This window comes from Madurella fahalii (genome assembly GCF_045866475.1).
Source record: "Madurella fahalii IFM 68171 DNA, scaffold_6, whole genome shotgun sequence".
Lineage (NCBI taxonomy): Eukaryota > Fungi > Ascomycota > Sordariomycetes > Sordariales > Madurella > Madurella fahalii.
Genome location: NW_027263976.1, coordinates 2479007 through 2502624, shown reverse-complemented (window position 1 = coordinate 2502624; position 23618 = coordinate 2479007). Strand labels below are relative to the sequence as shown.

Here is a 23618-nt window from a genome sequence, read left to right as displayed (position 1 = left end):
TATCGCTGGATCCATGGGCCGCATCATTGCTACGGCAGTTTTGAGAGGACTAGATTGCGGAACCTGTCGGCCAACCTTACCCCGGGGCCCCCGGAAAGCGGAAAGCGGAACGCGACCATCTGCAGTGGGATGCCGAGCCTCTTCTTTCTCCCCACCACAGGGCCGACTTCGGAAGGCGGGGTTCGGGCCAGGCCAAAAGCAAGGGAGATGCAATGAGGTCAATACGAACGCGGGGCCGAGATTTTCTTTAGTTTAGGTTTTGCTCTCCTTGGTTTTTTTCCTTCTCGGACTCCGAAGTACTGGAAGGCTTAATCAATACCTTCCCTTGTTTATTCATTCAGCTCGTGAAGGGATAATCAGTCAGCTCTCCCCTTCCGGTATCCAGAAGTCGACGGGTCGACAGAAGAAAGACCAAGGAAAGGGGAAAAGGGAGCAAGCAAAGATGGCGACGCATAACATTGTCGTTTTCGGCGGTGACCACTGCGGTCCCGAGGTATATATTCTACTATGTTCCCTGTCGATTGGGATGAACGAAACGAGAAGAAACTAATCATGCTCCCCATAGGTTGTCGCCGAGGCAGTAAAGGTGGGTTGGGCTCGAATTCGCGCCGTTCCGTCCTTCACGCTATACCCCACGAGCGTGACGCAGGAGTAGTCTGTGAGGACCGGAAGCTCACCGCTGCTGCTCGATCACAGGTCCTCAAAGCAATTGAAGCGAATAGCCCTTCAGCGGGCAAGTTCAATCTCCAAGACCATCTTATGGGAGGCGTAAGTTGCCGTTTTCCTGTCGCTTCCCGCTCTTGAGCTCCGGAGCTACCCCGCTGTCTGTGGAGTAACAAAATGGATCCATCGGGCATGACCGCGTTCCCGATTCATGGCACCTTGACGGCCTGCTACACCCAACACTTTCTCTGTGCCGGTTTCTACGGCTCGCGACCATGACGTTCCACGTTGTCTCTTTCACGGTATCGGATTTGCTAATGCCGCCTCACCCAACACACAGGCCTCCATCAACGTCCACAATGACCCCCTAACCGACGAGGCTCTCGCCGCCGCCAAGGCCGCCGACGCGGTCCTCCTCGGCGCCATCGGCGGCCCGGAATGGGGCCCCTCCTCTCCCGTGCGCCCGGAGCAGGGCATCCTGAAACTGCGCAAGGAGCTCGGCACGTACGGCAACCTGCGGCCGTGCAGCTTCGCGTCCGACTCGCTCGTCGACAGCTCCCCGCTCAAAGCCGAGGTCTGCCGCGGCACCGACTTTGTCGTCGTGCGCGAGCTCACCGGCGGCATCTACTTTGGCGACCGCAAGGAGGACGACGGCTCGGGCTTCGCCATGGACACGGAGCCTTACAGCCGTGCCGAGATTGAGCGCATCGCCCGCTTGGCCGGCTTCCTGGCGCTAGCCAACAACCCGCCGTCCAAGGTGTGGAGCCTGGACAAGGCCAACGTGCTCGCCACCAGCCGGCTCTGGCGCAAGGTCGTCACCGAGGTCTTCACCAACGAGTTCCCTCAGCTCGAGCTCAACCACCAGCTCATCGACAGCGCCGCCATGCTCATGGTCAAGAACCCGCGTGCGCTCAACGGCGTGGTCATCACTAGCAACCTGTTTGGCGACATCATCAGCGACGAGGCCTCGGTCATCCCCGGGAGCATCGGTTTGCTGCCTAGCGCCAGTCTGGGGGGGATTCCGGATGGCAAGGGCAAATGCAACGGCATCTATGAGCCGATTCACGGTGAGCTTTCCTCTATTGTGGTCCGCCAGAGTCGTGGAAGTGTGCGTGGGGCTGATTGTTTCCTGCAGGCTCTGCCCCTGACATCTCGGGCAAGGGTGTCGTCAACCCCATCGGCACGATCCTCTCGGTTGCTATGATGCTCCGGTACTCGCTCAACCTGCCCAAGGAGGCGGCGGCGGTCGAGGCGGCTGTCAAGCTCGCCATTGACAATGGCACGCGGACAAGGGATCTGGGCGGCAATGCTGGCACCGCCGAGATGGGTGATGCGGTTGTCGCACAGCTCGTCAAGATCCTCCAGGCCTAGGGGAGGAGGTGTTAGTGTGTTTAGAGCAGTCGATCGAGCAAGGGTGAATAAGATATTGTGTATATTGGGCGGAAGCATTACCAGGAATTTACGTCAAAAGCGGGACGGGATGGGCGGAGAGTTTGGAGCTGAAGATCCACGGGTGGCGCTATGACAGATATGGAGGTGTTGGCATTGAATTCGAGTCCTCCCCGGGGGCGCGATCTTCCCTGTGAACCGCGCTTCTCGGAAGAACGAGCAGGGGCGAGTTCGAAGAAACATGCCGCAGACGGTGAACTTGACAAGGCTAACCGACGCAGAACTCTCCAACAACAGCAGAGACGCCCAGGCTCATCTTGATGGCCGTCTTATCGTCCTGTTTGATGGAGGCGAGGGTGGTGGTTTTGCCGTGCGCCTCTTCCACAATGTTGGAGGCATCCGGAACAGGAGCGGTAGTTCTGTCGTCGGCTGCCACCCCAAGGACAAATAGGTCCAGTCTCTGCAGCTCCTCGTCGTCTTGACCGGCTCGAACGACCCGGTCGAGTGCGCCGTCGTCAAAGGCAATGCCGTGCCTGCGATGGGTATACCACATTAATGCATGCAGTGCTTGATGATATATTATTCCCAGAGAAAGTCGGGAGCGGGGGGGGAAGGGAGGGAAAGGGGGTTCACTCAGAAAAACCTGCAACGCATACCATAAAAGCAGCCCCAGCAGCCGCGCGTCCTCAACCCTTGCGCGCAGGGCCACGTCAGTGACCAGCTCGGGGATCGCACCGCACAGCTCCTCCCAGAAGATGCCCCTCAGCCGCGCCGCATCGGGGAAGTAGATGAACCTGCTCCCCGGCGGTGGGTACCGTGAACCACCATCGCCATGTGCCCCATCCGCCGAACCGCCGCCGGCACTCGCGCCGAGCAACTCCTCCACCCCGTACAGCCCCACGCCAAACGGCAGGTACTCTGCCTCGGCCCAGTCGATGAGGCCGCGCAGCTGGATGCCGCTGCCGCTGCAGCTGCCGCCACCGTCAGTGCCTCCGCCCGCGCAGACCATGATGTTAGCCGGGACCAGGTCGCCGTGCGTCAGCGCCCACGGAAGCCGCGCCTCAATGTCCCCCAGCCCCGCGAGCACCCGCCTCACGACGGGCCGGAAGCGCGCCGGGAGGTGCGCGTGCATCTGGTCGAGGCGCCAGCGCAGAGTTCGGCCGACGCGGCGTTTCAGAGCGGGGAGGAGGGGCGAGGTCGGCGGGAGGGCGGAGTAGTACGATGTCGCGTGGAGGCGGGCAAAGGAGCGGATGAGGGGTTCGAGGTTGGGGTTGGGGTTGGATGGGGGTGGGGATGGAGATGGTAATGGAGCTAGGGACGGAGACGAGGGCGGGGAGGGGGATGGGGATGCGGATTGGTGATGGTGGTTTGGGACGGGGAGGTGGAGAGAGGAGAACGGGATGCCCGGGATGCGGGAGAGGGAGTATACCAAGAGCGAGTTGGACTCGTTGTCGCCGGCTCCGCTGGCACGGATTGTGTCAAGCAGCTGGACATGAGGGGCGAGCTCGCCGAAGGTGTTCCGTGCGACCGACGTGATGTCGAGGTCGAGCCTGTGTCTCGGCGGGCGAAACTGGAGGATGGTGTCGTCGTTGAGATAGAGGGTATAGGAGCAGTAGCCTTGAGTGGGCGCTTCTCGAAGCGCTGCAGAGGGGTAGCGAGCCCGAGCAAAGCGCCAGCATTGAGAGCGGGCATTGCTACGGTCCCAGGTCTTATGGGTTTCCTTGTAGCTCATCTTGTCCATTCCTTAGGTCAGGTTGACACATAGACGTTATCGCGACGGTCCCGGGATATACTCCTAGTGAGCACCAGCAACGAGCGAAATAGAACCAGAGGTCAGACGAGCGAGGCAATTCATGGGCCGTCCAGTTTCTTGTGAAGCCGCCAAGCAAGCCACTACACTAGTGTCGGGTTCTGGAGATGTAGTGTAAGCCACAAGAACCATCACATCCACTTGTGCGTAGACAGCCAGCAGGGGGTGCGGTCCAGGGTGCATTCCAGGGTTGAGTTACGGAAACGATCCTCCATTTTAAGATGCCCGTATTCTTCCCCAAACCTCCAACTTCGCGGCGCACGACAGTGAGGGATAGGTTAATCCGTGTAACCATCCTGATCAATCCCCCTCCTAATGGTCTGAAACAGACGCCACCCGGGAACGAGCCGAGTCCATTTTAGCTGCCCGCTCATTCACCAACATCGCCCGCCAAGATGGCTCATGCGGGGTTCCGCGGCATTGACTTCTCATTGGCCTGTCGTTATTTGGGGGAGCTCGAGTTCCCCGCATCCGATATCAATCGCCTTCAACTTCAACGGCAACGGACACGACCCAGTTCTATGGTGATGCCAATGCCCTGATGTGCGGAATTGCTCCTAAATGATAGACCGAATTTCCCTGGAATGAAAGTTCTTGAATGCACACTGGCTAGAAGCGTGCCGATACCGCGTACGATACAATCTCGTTGACCCGCTCGACTCAGGACCTAGAGAACCGACCATCCTACTCTCCCACCTACTCTCTCACCCGCCAAGCTCCCTCCAAAGCGATATGTGCCTCGTGTTTGCTTTTCCCCCTCAAACAATTTCTAGCATTCCCTCCGCGCCGTATAAATTGGCGCATAGCTTCGTTCGCCGTGCTGCTCACCCAATCGTCGCCTTGTTCCCCGTCATCGTCCACCACTTATATCCAACGCCTACCCCAAGCCCGACAAGAATCGCTGCCGAAGCGGAAGTCAACACCCTAAAATGATCAGTCAACCCAGATGAATAGAAACAAGGAAAACACTCGAGCTCCGGCACCAGTACTAAGCCTTACGTCTTCCTCTTGCCACCAGTCAGTCTGTTGATGAGCCCCCCGATCAGGTCCACAAATAGTAGCTTGAGGAAGGCCCGGATCCAGCTCCTTCCCTGGCTAGCCTGTACTCCCGTCAGGTGGACCGAGTCCGGTGTTTTGGGTGGATCATCCTGCGCACCTCTCCTCCTCAGCTGTTCAGAATTGCCCGCCTTCGCCGCAGCCGTGCCCGTGGTTGTTGCCGAGTCAGAAGGCTTCTTGCTACTTTCGGTATCCCCCGCCTTGGGGGCATTGATATCTGGTGCGCCACTAGGCGTTCCGCCCAGTTCAGCTCTCTTGCGCGACACCGGTGACGCCTCCGGTGTGGTGATGCGATGCTCCGGCGTGGCCGTCATGGGGCTGACTCCATCGGGCAAAACAATCCCTTCATCCTCGTGATTGAATGGAAGTTTTAGATTTTTGGGTTTGGGCTCCACGGGATTAGAAAACACAACCGCTGGCGGGAAGTTGACCTCGTCGTCTCCGGTAGGTTCTTCGGCTTCCGAAATGGAGTGTAGCGAGCCCGATGCGGGACCACTCTCAGAAGCGCGTGGTGACCTTGGAACATCCAGATTCTTCGAGCTACGTTGGGCGGCCGGTGACGGAGGCGAGGCCGCTGTCAACGCGAAGTCACCCGTGATATCCTCCGTTCCTCGCCGTGACGGATTGAACACCGGCGAAGGGGAAGTAGCTTCGAACGACTGGTCCACCTGGAGGCCCGTCTCCAGCTTTCTCATTGTGTCTATAATGTCGTCTCGGCGGGATGGAAAACGCTCCAAAGTCGGGTCATTTAGATCTAGCTTGTCAGGATCAATGTCCTCTTTGGGCTCCGGGCCGCCAACATAGTCTTCTGTCTCATTATTGGCCGGCCCTGCCTCTTCGTCAGATTCGTAAAGGCCGACGCACTCATGTGCGAACAGGGGCGACTTGTCGGCAATGTATCCATCCTGGTCGCCGAAGGATTCTTCACCAGGTCCCTGGACCTCGAAGGCCACGCTCTCGCCTGGTGGTTGTTCGAATATGAGGATTGGGTTCTGTTATCTCAGCCCACTGCGTGCTATATCTGGGGAACGGCGATTACAAACCTCGTCATTATCAAGCGTCTCAGCAGTGCCCGCCACCTCTGCAGCAGTTTCCGCGTCCTCAGACAGTGGAGTAGGTGTACCCTTACGAGCGTTGCTGCTCCAGGAATCAACTCTAGGTGTTTGGCGCCTCGGCACCTCTTCGTGGAGGAGGGCGGCAGACTCTGCCACCTCTGCAGCAGTTCTCACAAAATCCGGGGTGCTTGTGCCGGAACGGTGGTCAACCTCAGCGTTGATGGCGGGTTGGAGGTGCTTGGGAAGAGGTTTGCCAAGTTTGGGGAACCCGGTGTCATCGCCCATGTCTTGTTGACCTCGGGGTTGCTGAGAGAGGGATTGGGGAGATCTAGTGACATTAGCATAACTTTTATTGCAATCCCTCCCAGAGCGTGCGGCTGTACTTGCTCTTTCAGAGGCTTGACTTCCAGCACATGGTTGGTGTTGCCGGCGCTGTCCGTCATTGTCGGTGCATCCCCGTTCAACACCCACCAATCGCCATTGCCAATGCGGAATTTGTACTGGATCTTTGAGCCGGGCTCACCGTAGACTTCTTTTTTGAAGTCGTATTCCCCGTCCGTCCGCGTCGTATGTTCCATCTCTTGCGGCTGCCATGGCGGATTTGAGAATGTGCCGGCCACAAAGATCGGTGGCCGGGTTCCGGGCTTGTGGTAGGTTATGACAACGGGAATTTGGGCGGCCGCCATGCCGGGCAGGTAATGGTGGACGCAACGAGTGGGATTACGGGGTCGTTGGAGCTATCAGCCTGATGTGTGCGTACTGCTCTCTAGGATCTCCCAGCGTGCGTGGGCAGCCATGCAAAACAGCCCTGTAAGTGATTGGTGATCGGCATGAGCAGAAAACTGGAGCTGCTCTGGTGCTGGCACCCTGAGAAGTCAGTTGGAAGAAGCGGACAGCTAAGTCAGCACGGGTTGACCGAACCAACATATGCGCCGCCTCGGACAGTTTCAAGGCGGGGAGGTATCACGCCACCCTCGAGAGCTCGGTGCGCGGCTTGCAGCAGCGGGGTAGAGTTTCACGGCAGAAGGAGCAGTACGGGAAACAACACGGAAAACCAGAAGAACGTTGGAAAGGCATATGGACTTACGAAAGGTATCAATGCCCGGTAATGGCCTGCCAGGTTCCTTTCCGGACGTTGTTGTTTAAGGGATCAAGAAATGCACTTAGCGGGACGCTCAAACCGAGAGCATCATGGTACTGGAACGGAGAAGGTATGATGGGGAAAGGTTAGGTATCCATCAAATTGAATGGCTATTGATCCTGCTGTGGCGTAGCAAGAGCAGACTATTTCTGATTTTGGGGCCTTGGGGACCAAGAGACCGGCGCAAAGAGGACGTGCCAGCTGTGGACGAGACTGAGAGCGCTTCGGGCTGGTAATGGCATCCGGGCAGCAGGGCAAGACACCGAGGAGACCTAACCAGGAGCTTCCTCCCTGATCTTGGAACAGCTACGTGTACTTAGTACTGTACAGTAGCAAGCATACATTTTTTGATAACGCTATGAGGTAAGTACACTAGAACATTATCGGCCTGCTGCTGGCCATTGGGAGACCGTTGAAGCGGAGCAGGCCCAAGGCTGCTCGGCGATTGATAACAGGGGCAGTCTCCATTTGAGCGCCGATCCCCCGCACATTTCTCCTCCCCGTTAACGTCATCGACACGGAAGCGAGAGCGGAGAGTGGTCAAGAGTGGCAGAAAGTTTATTGCCGCTTCTGACCGCCAAAGACTTAGATCCACCTTTCGATCACAAGCAGCGGCTTTTCTGCTGCGCTGCTTCATCAGGTCCACTCGGCCGGGGGTCAAGGTTAAACTACGTATAACACGGAAGCTGTATGCTATATGTCTTGCCAGCGATGCGAGCGAACTGATTCGACCAGAGAACCCTGCAGAGCCGGCGGCGCTAAAGATTAGACGGGGCGCTTCTTGGCTCTCGGGCTCCGTCAGGCCCTGCACGTCTTGCATCCCAACCGTCGCTGTCGCAACACGTCAAGCATTCAACCACGCCCTCTTATTGCTCGCCATGGAGGGCCTGCCGCCCGAAACGATCCATGTCAAGCGCAAACGTGGCACCGACGATGACGCTGTCGACTTTCTTCGTCCGTAGTGTTCGCATAGCCCTCTGCCTGCCTTGTTCGTTTGCTGACGGCTGGGACCAAAGGGCTCGAGAGAAGCAAGCGCTACCGCAGCCTGTCCGGCGATAGCTCTTGGGTGTACCGGCGAAAGCAGGTTGGTGTAGAACACGCCGACCACGGCGCTCAGCCTGCCGTTCCCACAACCCCCGCGATCCCTTCCATCCAGCCAACCGAAGAGGGCGAGGAGAGCCGGCTCCTCGCGCATGCTCGCAAGGCGCCCCATGGCCCTGCCGCAAACCCTGCCGTAACACTACCGGTGCGGGCGTCGGCACCGCCGGCGCTGCCAGCAGCGCCCGTTTTGAGTCATCCAACCACTGATCATCTACGTCGATTCCACCTGTCAAGATCCAACTCGTCGCAGCCAGCCCCTGGCCTGCCCAAAAAGCGGGGTGCGCCAGCCGTGTTCGTTGAAAGGAACTCAAAGAAGCGAGGGGAATCCCTCACGACCGTCATCCAGGAACACAATGTGACCCATGCAGGGCCAACTCAAGCTTCTGGCGACTCGGCAGTCGCGAGGCCTTCTTCACCTGCAGCCCAGCAGCCTGCTGCCAAGTATAAAAAGCCAGGGATCAATGCTCGTACCAAACCATCGACCGAATCGAAACCCTCTCTCCCCCCATCTATGCATCGTGAGGGCACTAATATGGACGAACTATCGCGGGCCATGGACAGCTGGACACTCAGTGAGATAAGCAAGAACCTTGAGAAGATGGACCAGTACGGCGTCATGTCCAAATCTAGCCCCGTAATGTCACGGTTCCGGCCAAAGGCCCCAAAGCAGCGCTACTTTGAACGCCACCCGGAACAGAAGAGGGTCCCGCAGCAAGCCGCCACCGCCGCAGTAATGGATGTCGACACCGAGGACACCACCGACGAGGAAGATTACGTGATTGAGATGTACGAACGTGTTCCTGCAGAGCGGCTGCGGGATCAGGCGGTGCCGGCACACCGTGTTGGCCTGCTCGTCTTTGATACCGAGCCTGATATGGTCGAGTTCTATTATGGCAATGAAAGTGACAGTGAGGAGGAGTATCTAGAAGATGATGAGAACGAGGATTGTGAGTGGCTTTCCATCGGCACTGATGTTTCTGAGACAGGCTAACGCCAATGTCATCCAGCCGAGAACCATTACACAACAGAATATCCCGATGAAGACCTCCCGTGGGATGACGAGTTCGACCGGGGCGCGTACCACTATATGACTCAGAATGCCTCGGATTTGGAGGAGTTTGATGAGAGAGACTTTGTCGATGAGGTCGACGAGACCGATTTTGTCGACGACGTCTGGGAGAGGTGTGATAATATTGACAAGTTGCCGGGATGACACCAAGAGATGAGGACGGCGGCCAGTTGCAGCGTGTATTCTACGTTTAGAACGAAATATTGTTAAATCCTACGCACACTCCATACAATTCAATATCGTGTCCATCTCTCCGAAGCATTATATATGTCGTTGAGTTCAGATCCCTATCCCTCCAAGTTCATTAAGCATCGCCATCTCAACCCCCTTTCATTCCCTCATTTTCTAGTACCCCGTTTAATTTTTTTGGACCCGCACCTTTTGCTTTTTCGACCTCACCAACCGTTTTCGGGGCTAGCTACCACCCAATTTCTGACAGGGAACACGAGAGAGGATACAGGGTAAGGAAAGTGACTTGAAAGTATGAATCAGTTTTGCATTACGTCCGTGGCTTGTATAATAACCGCGGCAATCTGGTCATCACCGTCGATAGGGACGGGGAATCCCTGAGCCGTGTACGTGTAGGACAGATAAAGTGGGAAACGAAGAGAAGAAAAAGGAAGAAAGATAGAAAGGTTAGAAATAGATCACCATCTCACCGCACTGCGTTCGAGCCTTTGCGGCGAGCCACGCCTCCCTCTGCAAGCGTCTTCTCTCGGCTATCTTACTTGTTAGCAAGCACAACCCTATATCGCCGAGTAACTGAGAAACATGAATTGGAGGACGTGGAGACCGGAAGGGACCTCACCGAATTCCCTGGCCAAAACCCGATGCTCTGGCCTCACCCAGTCATACCTCTCCTCCATCAGCTCCTCAGGGAACCTCTCCATGAGTGAGACCCTAGCAACCCGACACTTGACCTCTTTGGTGAGGTGCGGCACCCCACGGTAACGTCTCCATTTTTGCTTCTTGTTCTCCTGCGCTTCTCCGCCGTTCTCTTCTTTCGTGTGGAGATCATTTCCGGGCATGGTGTAATCGCGCTCTTCAACCTCCCCGTCCGTGTAGGGATGATGTTCCGGCACAATACTCTCACTCCCCGCCTCTCTAACATCGATATCATCCACGCCTGGGCGATCGAGATCGGGCAGGATCAGCAGTCCATCGTCCGTCGTGGCCGGCATGTGCAAGTTCGTCCGGTAGTAAGCGCACTCGAGCCCGCCGACTTCGCGCCTCAGGTCCGGCCAGCGGGTCATGTAGACCGCGTGGAGCTGTCTCCACGTCATTTCCAGGTCGATGCGGTGGTAGATGATGAAGATTTCCTGTTCAAAAGTGTAAGGCTTGTTGTTGCGCTTGGGTCTGTTCTCAGTGCTCTGCGCCTCTGGTGTCTCCGGGGGCGGCGATCTGGACTCGGACCTCGTACGCTCACGCTCACGCTCCCACTCACGCTCCCACTCGAGGAAGCGGCGGTTAGCTATATTGTAGGGTGCACTGCTGCGGCGTCCCAGACGACGCTCGGGACTTGGGCGGTACCGTCGGCGGGGAGTGGATAGCGTCGAGGACGATGATAAACTTTTGATCTCCGGGACAGAGAAGGAGCGGGGGATATGGTAGGTCGGGTTTGACCTCGGGGGGCTAGGCGGCGAGCACAGGCCTAGAGAGTCGTGTGATGCCGACTGCGGGCAGGAGGGCAGTGCCTGCCAAGTTGGGTACTGCGGAGAGAAGAGGGATGGGGAGGAGCCTGTGGGAGATGGGAGCGGAGTCAAGGGGCTTGTTGGATATGCCGGGGCTGGTGGCGGCGGGATGTCCCTCAGTAGCTGAGCGATGGGAGGGAGGCGCTGGTCTTTGCACAGATGCATCGAGTCTGCTAGTGAGAAGCTTTGACTGTTCAGGACACCTCGGCTGCTTGCCCCGCCTGGCGTGCAGGTGGAAAAGGAGCCGAGGGCACTGCCGGGATCCCCACCAATATCCTGCGGACGGTTTCCATCGACCGGCGGTAATCCCACCTGGGTGAGTTGACGTGTTTGGAGTGTGAGATTCCTCTGGAGTGCCGGTAGGGTGCGGCCGGGTGGAGGCGATGGGAATCCTCCCAGTTGCCTGATCCCAGGGAGTTTGGTTTGAACCACGGTGTGAGCCATGACGTGAGCCACTTGGGCTTGCCAGAGTCCAAGGCCATGTGGGTGAGGGGTGGGAGGGATCATGATGAACAAACCGATGAAGGCAAGCAGGGCGGTAGCTAACAGGGCGGCTGGGAATTACGGGCGGAGCAGCGGAGCAACGACCGAGACTCAAATATGAACAAGAACCGCGCGTAGAAGTGGGAACGAGCTGGGAGAATTGAGGTCGGAGCCAGCTTAAGACCTATGATACAGAGTGGAAATCCGCAAGACTCTCCTATATACATACGGATTGCCCAAATCTGAGGCGAGAATCAGTAAGGCCGAATCTTGGTCGCGCGAATGTCTCGCACGGCAGCTTCTCATGGATGAAGATCTTCTCCACTACATCGACTAATGCCAGCTACTCTCCTGTCGTCACCTCCTGAGCATTTCCCAGGCAGCTAGCGGTCTGTAAACGTCGATAGTATTCCGGCGAGGGGTGAAAGTATCGGAGATACTCAACTGTCTCGCACGCGGGTCGTCAGCCGCCAAGGAGACGGGCCGTTCAGAATGAGCCACACTGCTCTTTTGGATGAGGACGAGCCCGGTAGAGGCTCAAGTGAGCGGTGGCGCAACGCGAGGGAGTAGATGTCTCGACTCCTGTCCCGGACACGTCTCAAGCATCATGCAGCTGTAATCTCTCTGAATCCAAGTCTGGGCTAGTTGCTGCATCACCGATCCCTATACGGCAGCCTGCCGGTGTGATGGTTGCGGTGGGGTCTCGGTGTTTTCTGAGAGCGATACAAGCCCTCTCCGGCAACCCAGTATGCGGCGGCCTGGAGTGACTCGGCAATGCTCTCGTTCTGTAGCTCATCGGCGGCAAAGCACAGTATGTATGGCGCAAGAAAGCACCAGCACCAGGCGACATGCGCATTCTCCATGTCCGGGATCATGCAGCTCCATCTTGAAGGACTAAACTGTCTGCAGTAGCCGCGGTGCCGTGACAGCCGAAGACGGAGTGAATCTGGGCGCAAACTTTGCTACATGCCTTGGGTGAGTGCTGCTCGACTCCCTCGTCGGTAGATGAAAGGTTAGGCAGCGGTGCCCTTCGTGTCCAAGCATATCCCGAGATCCTGCAGCTGCGTTGCCGCGCCCAGCTGGCCATTGAGCGGGAGCAAGATCCGTCAAGACCATGGCAACTGCAACCACTCACACCAACCGCGTCCCTCGAACTTGCAAGACGCCAGGGACGCCCAGAGCTGAGGTCGCCTAGCGAGTGCTCTAGCTCCACCCACCACTTCCGATCAGCCGGCGCCGGAGCTGAGGGACGGACGCGAAAGCGCCCTGGCCAGAAAATGGGGAAGTAGGAAGCGTTTGGATGTGGACTGTCCGAGTCCCAACTTGGCTTGCCGCACAGCTTGGTCAAAGTGATAGTGCGCCGACAGCAGGGGACGTGGATAGCACACCCCTGTTACTCCGGCAGCCACGATTCCATCGAAAGCGGCTAGCGCGCTTGTCATGAGGCGCTCGCAACCCTGAACCCAGCCGCCGTTACACGTCTACCAACCGCGAGACACTTCCGAAAGCTCCGTCGAGCATATGGCACAAGAGAACTCGAACGCCCGGCGGAGCCACTGGGAATCGCTGACCAACGAGACTGAGCGCCCTTCGCTCTGGTGCCATCACTTTCCAAACCACCACAAGCAAATGATGCTGGCACCAGCGTCGGTATCGCGCTTGCCGAATGTACGGTGAAGTGAAGCCACAAGGACGCCACAACCAAGTTTTGAGGTTGTGGCATCCGGAAGCCCGCGAGATAAGGTAACGTCAGCTCTTCGATCTTTGCTCTTCTCCTTTCGCGTATTCTGCACTCGCGTGGCTCGCTGATTGAAGCGCCACTTCAAAGAATGCAGGATAGGGAAGTAATCAACTTCAAGATTGCGTCTATTACTGTCTACTACTAGTACGCTGCGGAAAGACGCTTTTCCTTCGCCCGCCGCCCATGACGGGACAGGCGAACCTTGGGCGGGGACGCAGGAGCAGGAAATGATATGTGATCGATTCTCTCCTCTTCTCCCCTGTCCCTCGCTGGGCGAAGAGACCACAACCTGGAACCAACTGAATAGCGCCTTCTGAGGTCCCCCGCTCCACTTAGCGTCTTGCATACACCCTGTGCAGCCTGCGCATGCCGCAGTCAGGAGCCCGGGCGATCCCGCCTTCAGCCCCTCACGTTACAGCCGCCCCGTCATAAATCGCTGCTCGGATGCGCAAGTTTGCGATTCCTGTGGAACCGCGTTCTGTAAATCGGGTTGTTGACAGCGCCTCGGCTGAGGCAGCCCCGCGACGGCTGATGATGTCTCAACGGATACCGATCTAGGAACAACTGCATACACCACGCTAGATCTGGCATGGCTCGTGTGACGGCCTCACCCAGCCGTGGGGAAGGTGGCGCAGAGGCTATCGTATTTTCCAACCACCATTACGTGCAATTTTTCCGTCTTCGTCGACAGGAAAGCACAGTTCCAGAAGCTGAGGCCTAGTCGTTTGGTCCCTGGCCCGAGAGATAACTACGGAGTCGTCTGTGCGCCGAGTACCGCAACCTCGGGGTCAATCCCCCAGAATACCAGCATGCCAGACATCCTCACAACTGAAATGCTAGGTTAGAGCTTGCCCTTGTGACTTCCCGTCGGCGGCCCCCGGTCCTTGCCCCTTCCCTCCACGACAACGCCCGGTCGAGCTCCGGCATCCAACATGCTCCGGCCGGTTATCGTGTCTTTGAAGGACTCGTCCCCCGAGAACCTCCTGCGCTCAGAGTCAGCTAGTCTGGCAGGTAATGATCTTCACAGGCGTGCACTTGGTTGACAGCTTCCGACGAGACTCACCATCCGCGCTCTTCGCCCAAGGATAAGTGGGCACAGTCGCTGTTCAGTTCGCAGTCCCACCCCCCGCAGACCCCTCGGCCTCCCTTCCAACCTGACTGTTGGCGGTCCTTGCCGTTGGGATGATCGGCATTGTGTGCATTCTCAATTTCCACCGCTGCACGTGTTGCTTTGGTCATGGATACCGAACTCTGCCGGCGCCGATAGACGCTCAGCCCGCATGTGAAGGCCCGAAAGTCCTCAACTCCGATATCATCAGGCATCTGCCCTGTCAACACCCGCCCCAGGGCAATAATCACGGCGGCATGCGAGCATAGCAGGATAGCTCGCACGCCATCCCGGTCGCATTCGGCAATCAAGGCATCCATGGTTGCCGCTACGCGGTCGTGCAGTTCGTCGATGGTCTCTCCCATGCGGCTCGGCGTTACTGCCGGCCTATAATCCGGATCAAGCAGCCCAGGGAACAGCGGTCTGAGCGTCTCGGTGCTTGCGGGAACGGGATGCTCGAAGTCTGCCGAACCATACCACTCACCCAGACCAGTCTCGCCCCGGATCTTTAGCGACGTGCCGGCGGTTGTTGCGGTTGCCTTGCGCACAAAGGGTTCGACAGTCTGCAAGCAGCGATAGTAGATGCTAGAGTATACGCGTTCAACAGGCGGCTCTACGACCAGCAGCTTCTCGGCGAGCTCGTTCGCCTGGTCGACGCCATGCGCTGTTAGGGCTGGATCAGCAGCACCGCCTGTGGGGGACCGGAGGAAGGCCGTGTAGTTGCCGTTGGATGGATCGACGACCCAGTTGGACCGAAACTGCCCTGTGTCAGTCATCTTGCGCTGCAGTAGCGCGAACATCTCCATATCTTTGGCATACACGTGCTGAAGCAGGGGCTCTCTGAAACAGCACTCACCCCGTGGCGGGTAACGTAGATCACCTCTAGCGTCATGGTGTCCGCAGGACGGCGGCGTGGCCTTCGGCGATGGCGTTTGCTTTGGACTGGACACGGGATGCTCCGACGATAGGTCCCAATCCGACCGCTGTGAAACTTGTCAGTACCGGCAGGTATGGAGACGGCACCACCGTCCTTCGGCTTGCCTGATTCTAGTATAGGGTGTCTGGCCGAGCCAGCCTCCTACGCACAGTTGAATTCGCACGGCCCCCGATGCAAGACGACAACAGTCTCCCTGCGGCCGTGGTGCCGCCACCTGGATCAAACCAACTCGCTCACTCGATCTGATCGGACCCGGAGTCAACTTCCCACTATCTGTATGTAACCGAAACGGGGAGTACCAAGGAGGGTTTGCCCCGGTGTGCGGTCCGTGGCGGTCGTGCCATGCGTAAAGAGTGCGGTGTGCTAGGAATATGCACAGAACGCACTACTTGTGCATCTTCTGTTGCCATGCAAGTACCTTATAGTTGTATGCAATGTAACTTTGGATGGTAAGTACCTGGCCGGACTTGTCACGTCGGCATGCAGCAGGTGGGAGCGGACTCGGGACAGCCAGGAACAGCCCCGGTTGTCTCAGCTGAGTTCAAAACAACAAATTTTCCGAGGTGAGAATCCGGATGAGACGTGGCCGGATGCCTGGAATAACCTGACGCGAAGCACAGGCGAAAGATGATGTGCGGGAGTTCTGATGTTGAGAGAATGGGAGAGGATTATGGACTTGGACTTTGTTTAAGTTTTAGGATGGATGGCGTTCAGCTGATGTTACCCGGCACGGTGGGGAGCCGAGGCATGTCGTCGGCAGAACAACCCTAACCCTCGTAGAGTCCCCCTTTTTCCCTCGGAAGTTAAGACACCACTCAGATAAGACGTTTTGTTGACTACAACCTAGGTAGGAAGCACAGCGCACCAGAGACCAGCAGTGGATTGCAACCTACGATGAGAATAGCCTTGCATAATAGTTCTAGGTGTTTGTATACCCGACGCCTTTTAATAGGTAGTTACTCTAGCAACTCCGTTCACTTAGTTAACAAACTGCTCAAAAAAATTAAAAGTAATCATCCAATCCTCCGCTGATAATGCTCACAAGTATGCTCCTCTATATCCCAATTTACTTCCCACCCCCCTTCTTCCATTTTTTTCATTACGTCGCAAAGACACTACCGTTGCCTCAACTCCTTCTCATGGCCGATCCAGAAATTCCTGCACTCCCGATGGCCCCAGAAATCCACCCACCACTCCCCAAAGCTATCCTCCACCTCCAAATCCACCTTGGCAACCCTCTCATCCCTCTTCAGCCCGCAGACCACGCACGCCCGCGGGGCCGTCGGCACCCCCTTGGCCGTCGACACCGCCATCGCGAGCCCCAGCTCGGGCACCCGCAGCGGCGGGTCCGCCCCGGCGGCGCGCTGCGCGGCGTTCACGCCCGCGACCACGGTCCGCAGCCTCCCCACCTGCGCCTTCCACGCGGCCACCACCTCGGCCGCCTCGCGGTCCTCCCGCGCCGACTGCGCCTTGTCCACGCTGGCCAGCTTCATCCCGCGCTGGCCGGAGCCGCCGCCGCCGCCGCCGCCGGGCGCGGCCGAGATGGACATGCTCTGCGAGAGGAACTTGTCGCGGTGCCAGCGCTGCTTGCGGCCGGCGATGAGGCGGCCGGCCACGGTGGCCAGCGCGAGGTAGCCCTTTAGAAAGGCTAGCGTGGCTGGCGAGGAGAGCACGCGCTGATAGGCGGGGGAAGTGGATGAAAGGGTGAGTAAGGGTTTGAGAAGGGAGGCCGAGGCGAGGTCGAGGAGCTGCGGGAAGAGGGAGAGGAGGATGGAGGGCGGGGGAATGTTGGTTGGTGGCGGGCCGGGTTTGTCGGTGTCGGTTGAAGGTGGGTGTTGGGGTTGAGATTGGGGTTGGGATTGATGTCGAGGTTGAGGTTGACGCGAGGGGAGGGTGGTTTTTGTGGTAGTGGATGTCGCGGCGGGTTGATTGTCCGTGCCTCCCCAGTCTTGCCAATCCCATTCAGGGGCTAGAGTGGGAGCAGAAGTCGCCGCAGGCCTGGATTTTACTTTTGGAAGTGGTTTCGTGGTCCCGGGCTTCGTAGTCACGGGCTTCGTGGTATCGGACAGGTCTCTGAACTCCTCCCACTGGCTGCCGAATCCGTCATTCTCGACAGAAGGCCACGCAGTCACTGGGGAGGGGGAGGCCTGGCTGGGTTCCCCGAGAGCCGTTGCTCCTATGAGGGGTTGCACCTGGAGCTGCTTTACAGGTTCGGGCTTCCTATCGTGGAAGGATCCGTAAGGGGATTTGGGCGCCTCCGGGTACGAGGATGATTTTCCGTGAAATGCTGCATTCGACAGAGACAGACCAAGGGGCTGCTTCTTGGGTGGTGCAGGCGCCGAGTCCAAGGACAAGAGATCCAAGGCTGATTTGGTCGTGGCAGCCTGATCAGTGATGGCACCGGTCGCCCCAGTCTCGAAATCTCCAAACTCATCATCAGCGCCATTGGCACCGTTTGCTGCCTCAAAGTCGACGTCAAAGAGGACGTTTGGATCGGGATTGCGCGCCGGCTTCCGCGGTGGCTGCTGCGTCTTGGCGTCCTTCTCCCATGATGGCCGCTCCTGCCAAGGCGCCGGGGTAGATGTTTCTAGTCCCAAATCCAATAGTTTGTTGCTCAGCATATCAAGTGTTGATGCTCTCGTGACGCGGGTTCTAGGCGGTCCGGTCATGGTGCTCGGAGCAGCAGGCTGTGGAGGCGGGTAGGCGGGAGCCACCTCAAAGTCACCCCAGCCATCATCGTCCTCTTCCTGCTGCGGTGCCTTCTGCGCAGCCGATGATGGGACGTGTTGGCCTGGGAAGCTCCCTAGACCCCCCAGACTTCCGAGACCACCAATATCCCCCCATGCGCTGTTCGTCTGGGGCTGGCTGGTCGTCTGCCTGGTGGTAGGCTGCTGAAACGACGGCCATGGAGCAGGTTTTTGACCACTCTGAGGTTGCGACGCAGGGGCATCAAAACTTAAAAATGAGAACGGCTCGGCCGCAGCCGAAGCAGCGGCGGCCGAGATGGGATTCGAGATGGGATTTGACTTGGGCTGGTTTGACTGGGCGCTCGATGTTTGCGGCGAGTCCCCGAACGCGGCAAAAAGGTCGGCCGACATGATGGCAGTTTAAGATGTCCTCAACTCGCGAGCCCAAGGATAGGGAAGACGGGCGGACATGGCGGAAAACGAGCTGAAGCTGTTGGTTTGGCTGCTGCCCTGGTTGGCGCTGTGCCGGGTCGGGGACTGTTATTCAGGGCTCAGCTCGGGAGATTTACGCGGCGGGGCTGGTTCAGCTCAGGGCCGACCCACGAGGCGCAGGGATGATTCCCTGCTTCCTTTTGAAAGACCTCGCTATCTGTGTACGAGACAAACGTTCGGTAACTTGATAACTGGTGATAGGAAGCGGATAATAAATGAGTCACGCCAGTATGCCCGTCCCAGCGCGCCCCTGCACGGAGCGACCAGTTGGCTCAATCCCACCGAGATGGTTCGAAGTCGGGAGTTGTTCAGAGAATCGGATGGGAACAGGCACGATTGGGCCCAGACACAGGGTCGGCAGCATGGGTGAGAGATCCCTGCTTCGGGCTATGCGATTGGGCGGGAGTCCACTATTGAAGCTCCACCCCATAGCTGTCCCGCTGCCCGCTGCAACTCATTGACGATGCCACGCCACAGGTCGCCATCACCCCAGCTTGAACACCAGAAAGTACCTTAGTCGAGGCGATTCACCGCGCATTTAAGAGGGCGGGACCGCGTCAACCCTGACGGTCGGTGGACACGGCTACAAATAGTTCCACACTCCACCATCACACAACTTCACCATACAACCGGGCAATTTCTCAGAGCATGCTCAGCACATGGTCATGAGGTCACTGGCAGAAGCAAAGTGCGAACCCACTTCGCCCCTCATCCTCCGCTCTCCGAGCAAAACCCCGCTAACAGCAGCCCCTAGGTCAAGATGGGAGGAAACGTTCAAAGACGGCTCAGCCATCGCCAACTTACAACGGGCAGTTAAATTCAACGGCCCTAATAGCCCGTGTGCCGCCGGTTTGAGGTCCATTTGCTGGAAGGCTTTCCTTCTCTTCCGGGCTGCGCCCCCCGAACAATGGCCCGAACTGTTGCGCGCGTCGCGCTCGTCTTACAGCGCCGTGTGCCATCAGCACCTGCGGTATATCAGGCATCCAGAGCAGCTCGCCGCGCTGTCGGTTGATCCTCTCGCCGACGACCCGGACTCGCCCTGGAATGCTGTACGCAAGGACGAGACGGTCCGTGCCGAGATCCTTCAGGATGTGCGCAGGCTGCCGGACGGGCCCTTCTACCACGAGGAGCGTGTCCAGGCTATGATTCTGGACATACTGTTCATGTATTGCAAGCTTAATCCCAACGTCGGCGGCTACCGCCAGGGCATGCATGAGCTGCTGGCTCCCATCGTATGGGTTGTGGCGCAGGATGCCGTTGACCAGACGACCGCCACAACCGACGATCCTGCCGATGCTCTCATCGCCGAGATGCTAGACCCGGTCTTTGTTGAGCATGACGCTTTTGCTCTTTTCTCAAAGGTCATGGAGAGTGCGGGCACCTTTTACGAGGTTGAGAATGACTCCAAGTCTAAAGAGCAGCAAAGGAACACCATTGTCGAAAGGAGCAAGTACATTCATGAGGTTGCCCTGATGAAGATTGATCAGGAGCTCGCAAATCACCTGCGGAACATTGAGGTTCTGCCCCAGATATTTCTCATGTGGGAACCCTCCCTTGCCGTGTCCGCGTTCAGGGGCTAACTCCGATCAGCCGGTGGATCCGTCTCCTATTCGGCAGGGAGTTCTCGTTCGAGCAGTTGCTACTCCTTTGGGATACGCTATTCGCCTACGATCCCAATCTAGAGCTGATAGACCTCATCTGTGTCGCCATGCTGCTCAGAATCAGATGGACTTGTAAGAGGCGCCCGCAGTCCCTATGGCTCTCCCTAAACACTAATAGGATGAAAAGTACTCGAGGCCGACTATTCAGTTGCTCTGCAGCTGATGTTGAAATACCCGGCTCCTCCACCCCCACATGGCCCGCACACCTTCGTCGACGATGCTATTTATCTAAAGAATCACCTTGATGCCGCTGGCGGCGTCACGCTAATATTCAAGTATACCGGCAGGAGCCCAACCGGCACAGTCGCATCCTCGCCCGCGCAATCACGTACCTCAACACCATCGTTTCACGGATTTAGCGGCTTGCGGCATCGTACGCTGGGAGCCCGATCACCGCTATCGTCATCATCCCGGATTCTGCAGCAGCCTGGTGGCGTCGAGGCGCTCTTACAGGGCGCTGCCAAAAATGTGATGGAGAAGGGGGAGAAGCTCGGCATCAACCAGGCTGTGCGTGATGCAATGGGAGAGATCCGCCGCAATGTCCAAGGCTTCCAAGAGGCTCGTGGCCCGGCTAGGGGAGGCCGCAGTCCCTTCATTGACAGCCGGCCGGCGGTGTCGGAACATGCGCTAGCCGTGACATTGATAGAGAGGAGGAATCGCCGATTGGCTGCCATGCTCGACGAGTCGGTCACGAACCTCAAAATGCTCGCGGCTTCAGGGTTTCATGGCGAGCAGGAAAAGCATCTTGAGACGGTCGAGGTCGCTGCAGCCAAGATCCAGTTCGTCAAGGCTTGTTTGGAGGACCCGTCACTGGATCTCCCTGAAGAGGAGCTTCCTGCCCTAACCACACTCACCATTTCTGCACCAAACGAAATCCGGTCGCCCACTGTGGCACTCGATACGACTCCTGTGGTCATGACTTCATCTGCGGTTGATGAGACGAGGTCAGCACTATCATCACCGGAACCGGCGGAACAACGCAACACGTTGCCCCCCGTGCCAGAGGATCCGCCGACACCACAGGCAGTTGAGAAGGCGGATAAGATGGACACTGATATACTAGACGGTGATGCATCATCGCTGCCTAAACCAGAATTAAGCCCTAGCCCTGCCACTCCAGCAACCGGAACCGGACCTTCCATCTCGACGCCTACTCCAAAAGCACCCGCGGAGCGACCACAAGGCCCGATACCGACACGATCAACGCTCGCACAGTCATCTTTTGCATGGATGCTAGAGCCAGATACTACCATCTCATCGTCGCCACGAGCCTCCTCTTTCCCGTCGAGCAGATCCTCTAGCGGAGGCGGCAACAGTGGCCAAAGGAAGCGTCACAACCCCGGCAGGGAGAGGAATGCTTTCCTCTTTGGGGAGGTCACAGCCGATGGTGCGGACGAGATGAAGCTCTCAGCCGACCAGATATTTGGGTTACAGCCCATTCGAAAAGCCGGCTGAAGGCGCGGGAACGAGGTACCCAAGTGCTATGATCATAGGCTGCGAGAGCCGATTCAGGGGATTGGATGTATCCTCGGGATTCACAAATGTGGGCGGAACCGCCCAAGGCTACAGATTCGGTCTCCATCACTTGCAGTGATAAGGCGCCAGCTGGCGAGGAAAGGAGAGTCTGCTAACGCCGCTCCTCCTCGACTAATATTTCGGCCCTTTGTGACCCAGCTACCGACATGTTGGCGCCATAATGTTAACACGGAATCAGCCTTGCCAGCGCTGGGCAGCAACACAAGAGGAACTCTCTTCCACTACTAGGTGATTTGTCTGACACCAGCACCCGAGATACGATCTAGAGCCGAGACTCTTCACGGCGTTGAGTAGTACAAATACTCATTCAAATGAGTCCCAACACGTTACTCCGTTACACAGACACAGCATGCAATATATCAGGGCTATCTTGGTTGCGCTGCGAAGGCGGGAAGGAAGGGAAAGAAGGGGGGGGGGGGGGGCGAGGTTGGATTAAGTCATCTATCGCAACACCTAGTAGCAGTTGGAATCTATCGAAGCGCCACCACTCTGGCGCCCTCTCCTGAGGAAGTCAAAACGTAACCTCTCCGTTTTCTAGCTCTATATTGAGTGGCAAAGATGTTGAGGCGTGGCACGTTTTTGAGGGGTGTGTGTGGCGTCAGTCTTTCCACCTAGTTGTGCACGATTGGGACGACCAGCTGTTTGCTCGGCCCCCAAAGTAGGCGGACATGAGTTGACAGTGGTTACACAACGAAGCCTCAAGCGTGCAGCAATCTGGCATATGAAACTTAGTGTCTACCAGCACCCAAGCCCAAGAAGAGTCAGTCGGACAAGCCAAGCAGGAGTAAAAGGGTCCCTGATCCGGCCCCTTGGGTCCGGGGAAAAAAAAGAAAGAAAAAAGGGAAAAAAGAAACCGCAGTGTTCCAATCGCGGACGGAAACGAAAGATATGAGACGATGAGTCTGGTGATATTGACTGCTGAAACTGACCGTCATGGTTCGTCTGTCTAGTTTCCCCCCTACACCCCCTACACAAACACACACAGAACAAAATTAGATGCCGCCCGTGTTCCTTCTGGGATTTACCAACTGGGATGGCATGTTCCGCTGATCTACGATAGGCACAAGCCCCGAACCTCCCGCGGCGTCAGCATCATCTCAGGGGCTCTCAATACCCACCAGGCCTCGCAGGGTTACGTAAGACAGCACATAGTGTAAGCTCTCTGTGAGTACTGCTGTATGAAGCGCAGCAAAGTATTCGAACAGCCTTGCCCGCTGCAAGTCAGCCCACCGGGCGTCGCCGGACGCACCTGCCGGAGCCGGGGCCGAGTCCGAGTGAGGGAATGGGGCTGGGTGAGCGGCTGCAGCAGCAGCAGGGGACGTCCGGTAATGGATCCCTTGAACTGGCCTAGATTTATTTCACACGTGCGGTAGATGGAACACGAAGCCATCTGGTACGAAGCGGACGGCGGAGAAGAAACGAGATGTGTTCCCCCAGCACAGGTGAATATATTGACATCTCAGCAGGAATGAGATCTCGCAACGACCGAAACAGGCATTGAACCTGAATGAGCTGAATAAGTATTTGGCTGCAACCGAGAACGCTCTCCATCCACCCATCCGCCCATCCACCCCATGGGTAGTGTAGCAATGCTAGTGTTGCGTGGACAAGGGGGGGCCATTTGAACCGGCGCAGCGGGACGAACAAACAGAAACTACGCGTCTACGGTACGCTCCACACTATGCTACGCTACAAACAACAAAGCCACGATCCACAACCCCGTATCCTCCCTTGCACGGTAACATCGTACAGGAACTGTCAGCTTAGCCGAATCGGCCCCCAATCCGGAGAGGACACGATGGGTTCCTCTTTGACCGGGACCGGATGGCGGGATCCGAACCATGGTTTTGAGGAAGGGCCCTTCAAGGTCATAGTGTAGAGGAAGCCGGTCGAGAAGACGAGAGGGACGGGGAAGGGGGAGGCCCAGCGTATGATCTGGTTTGAGACTTCTACCTTCGAAATCTAATTTTGCTTGTGCGGTTTCTTCGTAGTTGTCTT

General features: G+C 57.5%; 8 protein-coding genes across 8 annotated transcripts; 3 read left to right on the top strand and 5 right to left on the bottom strand.

Annotated features, from left to right (window-relative positions):
- Positions 1-442: 442 nt before the first annotated feature.
- LEU2 (3-isopropylmalate dehydrogenase) lies at positions 443-2034 on the top strand (the record flags this gene model as incomplete). Its single annotated transcript, XM_071066194.1, has 5 exons — positions 443-493; positions 566-586; positions 697-768; positions 1004-1730; positions 1799-2034. 5 exons carry the CDS (start codon positions 443-445, stop codon positions 2032-2034), a joined length of 1107 nt encoding a protein of 368 aa, XP_070922295.1.
- Positions 2035-2320: 286 nt separating this feature from the next.
- Positions 2321-3793, bottom strand: MFIFM68171_10774 (uncharacterized protein; the record flags this gene model as incomplete). The annotated part of the gene is made up of 2 exons (XM_071066193.1): positions 2321-2585; positions 2709-3793. 2 exons carry the CDS (start codon positions 3791-3793, stop codon positions 2321-2323), a joined length of 1350 nt encoding a protein of 449 aa, XP_070922294.1.
- A 1064-nt stretch (positions 3794-4857) lies between these two features.
- Positions 4858-6659, bottom strand: MFIFM68171_10773 (uncharacterized protein; the record flags this gene model as incomplete). The annotated part of the gene is made up of 3 exons (XM_071066192.1): positions 4858-5910; positions 5962-6279; positions 6357-6659. The coding sequence occupies 3 exons, from the start codon at positions 6657-6659 to the stop codon at positions 4858-4860; spliced, it is 1674 nt and encodes a 557-aa protein (XP_070922293.1).
- Positions 6660-7992: 1333 nt separating this feature from the next.
- Positions 7993-9428, top strand: MFIFM68171_10772 (uncharacterized protein; the record flags this gene model as incomplete). Its single annotated transcript, XM_071066191.1, has 3 exons — positions 7993-8068; positions 8131-9162; positions 9223-9428. The coding sequence occupies 3 exons, from the start codon at positions 7993-7995 to the stop codon at positions 9426-9428; spliced, it is 1314 nt and encodes a 437-aa protein (XP_070922292.1).
- Positions 9429-9920: 492 nt separating this feature from the next.
- On the bottom strand, positions 9921-11140 carry MFIFM68171_10771 (uncharacterized protein; the record flags this gene model as incomplete). The annotated part of the gene is made up of 2 exons (XM_071066190.1): positions 9921-10030; positions 10093-11140. The coding sequence occupies 2 exons, from the start codon at positions 11138-11140 to the stop codon at positions 9921-9923; spliced, it is 1158 nt and encodes a 385-aa protein (XP_070922291.1).
- Positions 11141-14040: 2900 nt separating this feature from the next.
- On the bottom strand, positions 14041-15199 carry TFC7 (C6 zinc cluster transcription factor-like protein; the record flags this gene model as incomplete). The annotated part of the gene is made up of 3 exons (XM_071066189.1): positions 14041-14182; positions 14263-15065; positions 15164-15199. 3 exons carry the CDS (start codon positions 15197-15199, stop codon positions 14041-14043), a joined length of 981 nt encoding a protein of 326 aa, XP_070922290.1.
- Positions 15200-16359: 1160 nt separating this feature from the next.
- MFIFM68171_10769 (Serine/threonine-protein kinase ppk6) lies at positions 16360-18342 on the bottom strand (the record flags this gene model as incomplete). The annotated part of the gene is made up of 1 exon (XM_071066188.1): positions 16360-18342. The coding sequence occupies one exon, from the start codon at positions 18340-18342 to the stop codon at positions 16360-16362; it is 1983 nt and encodes a 660-aa protein (XP_070922289.1).
- A 746-nt stretch (positions 18343-19088) lies between these two features.
- On the top strand, positions 19089-21539 carry MFIFM68171_10768 (Rab-GTPase-TBC domain-containing protein; the record flags this gene model as incomplete). Its single annotated transcript, XM_071066187.1, has 4 exons — positions 19089-19111; positions 19178-19963; positions 20014-20156; positions 20212-21539. 4 exons carry the CDS (start codon positions 19089-19091, stop codon positions 21537-21539), a joined length of 2280 nt encoding a protein of 759 aa, XP_070922288.1.
- Positions 21540-23618: the final 2079 nt, after the last annotated feature.